Consider the following 3,088-nt stretch of genomic DNA (forward strand, 5'->3'; position numbering starts at 1 on the left):
ATATATATATAAATATATATATATATATATATACATCGTTAGCAAAGGAAAACACCACTAATACCCTTCGCTTTTATTTATTTTTTTATCGACAGGTGGGTTGAACATTATCCCAAAAGACCTTCTTTTCCCAACGGTGTTATATATGAAAGTTGTATTAAAACGACATTTTCACCTTGCACACTCGAGTCACTTTCAAGGAGCAAATATATTGAAGGTCCTGCACAATGACACCCGCTGGAAATAGTAATCACGTCCTTCGAGAGCCGGCCAGCCAATTTGAGTCCTTCTACAACTATTTCGGATTGAAATCTTATTACAAGCTAGATCTTCACGAATTTAAAAACATGTCGGTTGCTGTGAGTTACAGTTCTGAGGTTATTGTTGTTGAATGCTGATTTTGCTTTCTTTGGTAGTATTTTTTATTTTAGGGAGTGTTCAAGGAGTCGTTTTATAAGTAGTTTTTTTTCGACATTTTGTTGTGTCTTTCTCTCTCTCTCTCTCTCTCTCTCTCTCTCTCTCTCTCTCTCTCTCTCTCTCTCTCTCTCTCTCTCTCTCTCTCTCTCTCTCTCTATATATATATATATATATGTATATATATATATTTCTTTTTTTTTTGTTTTCAATATATATATATATATATATATATATATATATATATATATATATATATATGTATATATATGTATATATTCAAAATATTACGTTTTTCCGGTTTCAGAATATTCTCTTTTTATTGTGTGTGTGGTTTCTGAATATTTTGTTTTTGCGGTTTCAGATTATTTATTTTTTTGTGGTTTAAGAATATACATATTCTTTGCGGTTTCAGTATCTATTCATTTATTTATTATTATTTATTTATTCATTTATTTATCTATTTTATTTATTTTATTATTATTATTATTTTTTTTTTTTTTTGGGGGGGGAGGTTTCTCAATGTTTTGCTTTTTCAGTTTCAGTTAATTTTTTCTACGGTTTCAGATTATCAGATATTACAGTTACAGTTTTTTTCTCTCTTTTTTTGCGATTTCAGAATATTTAGTTTTTGCGGTTTTAAAATATTCTATTTTGTGGTTTCAGAATATCTAGTTTTGTGGTTTCAGATTACTTTGTTTTTGTGGTTTCATTATATATATATATATATATATATATATATATATATATATATATATATACATATATATATATATATATATATATATATATGTATATATATACAATATATGTATATATATATATATATATATATATATATATTTTTTTTTTTTTTTTTTTTTTTTATTATTATTATTTTTTTAAGTTTCAGAATATCTAGTTTTGCGGTTTCAGATTACTTTACAGACTTTTTTTGTGGTTTCATAATATTTTGTTTTGCAGTTTCAGAATCTTTTTTTTTTCGGTTCCAGTATATTCCCTTTTTTTGTGGTTCCATTACATTCCCTTTTTTTGCGATTTCAGGATATTTCCATTCCAAGGGTCGCGGGAGTCTTCGGCAAAAACCAGATGACCTACGTAATGGGTTACCCCGATAACATCTCAGGCAATGACTTGCGCGAGGCGATTAAGCACCTCGACGACCTCTTCGACCTCGTGATCATATACGAGTACTGGGACGAGTCTCTGATTCTGTTGCGACACCGGTTGTGCTGGAGCCTCCATGACGTGGTGGCCTTCAAGAAGAACGCCCGGGGCAAGAGACCAAAGGTCGCCGTAGATATGGACTTGCGGAGAATCCTACGGGAACTCAACGCCGCCGACGTGGAGCTTTACGAGTACTTCTTGGCCAAGCACCGTCGCGCTGTCGCCGAATTCGGGGTCGAGAGGATGGCTGAGGAAGTGCTTTTGCTTGAGAATCTTCGGGAGGAATATGTGCTTCATTGCAAGGCGATCAAGCAGGTGGCAGATGAGACTCACCAAGGAGACGAGAGTGGAAGTAGGTTCCTAAAGTTTAGACAGAATTTGAAAGAAATTTGTAACATTCTTTCTCTTACGGAAATTCCTTTGATCAATGTCGTAAGAAAGAAGCAGTTGTTAATGCTTCGTAAGAATGCATGATATATATTTTTTATTTTCATATTAGTAACATTTACATGATATTAAGTTTATGATTCTATGATTCAGAATTGATTTCTTCTCCAATAGGTTCAGTATTTATCTTAAAAACAACAACAACAACAACTAATTATCATATGCAAATCGTTTCATTGAATATTTATGTGTTATTTATTTCTTCTAGATTCCCTTTCATGCAGCAAATAATATGATATGAACATAATTACACTTAATATCATCTTTGACCTGATTATAAAACATCAAATCACCCTGTATATTTTCACTATCAATCAGCTGATGATTACGGCAAAAGAATTATACTATACAAATCAAATTGTCCTTAAATTCTGTTATTCATTTCCTGTGTTAACTTCTTTATGTAGGCGTTTTACCATGATAGTGATATTCGATTTTCTTTAAGTTGATGTATGCAGCAATGTCCACATATAAAATACGAGTGCAGGTGTCAAAGCCTGGAAGGTCAGACACACACACACACACACACACACACACACACACATACCTACAAACAAACGAACAAATAATCACACGCACACAAACGAACAAACACACACATACACACACAAACAAACAAACAAACACACACTCACACAAACAAACACACACACACACAAACAAACACACACACACACCACACACACCACACAAACAAAAAAAGGGTAAGAGTTGAGTTAAAGAAGATAAAGGGAATATAATCTAGTGGCTTTTTCTGACTCGCAGTTCGATCCTCTTCAACTAATACTAGTCGGTGATTGGCTTGTTCACATACATAGCTGCTGCGATGTGTTATGTGGTGAGAGAGAGAGGGAGAGAGAGGGAGAGAGAGAGAGAGAGAGAGAGAGGGGGGGGGGGAGAGAAAGAGAGAGAGAGGGAGAGGGATAGAGAAAGATAGAGAGGGAGTGTGTCAGAGAGAGAGAGAGAGAGAGAGAGAGAGAGAGAGAGAGAGAGAGAGAGAGAGAGAGAGAGAGAGAGAGAGAGAGAGGAGAGAGAGGGGGGGGGAGAGAGAGGAGAGAGG

The 3,088-nt window shown here is 34.4% G+C and overlaps 1 protein-coding gene across 1 annotated transcript; it reads left to right on the top strand.

Moving 5' to 3' along the window:
* Window positions 1-260: 260 nt before the first annotated feature.
* On the top strand, window positions 261-2,391 carry LOC147468560 (galactosylceramide sulfotransferase-like). The gene is made up of 2 exons (XM_086553796.1): window positions 261-359; window positions 1,459-2,391. Exons 1-2 carry the CDS (start codon window positions 348-350, stop codon window positions 2,053-2,055), a joined length of 609 nt encoding a protein of 202 aa, XP_086409922.1. The 5' UTR covers window positions 261-347; the 3' UTR covers window positions 2,056-2,391.
* The last annotated feature ends 697 nt before the right edge of the window (window positions 2,392-3,088 follow it).

The sequence above is a fragment of the Penaeus japonicus genome, unplaced genomic scaffold (assembly GCF_977035675.1).
Source record: "Penaeus japonicus unplaced genomic scaffold, GWHDUDI00000001_assembly GWHDUDI00000028, whole genome shotgun sequence".
NCBI classification, from domain to species: Eukaryota; Metazoa; Arthropoda; class Malacostraca; order Decapoda; family Penaeidae; genus Penaeus; species Penaeus japonicus.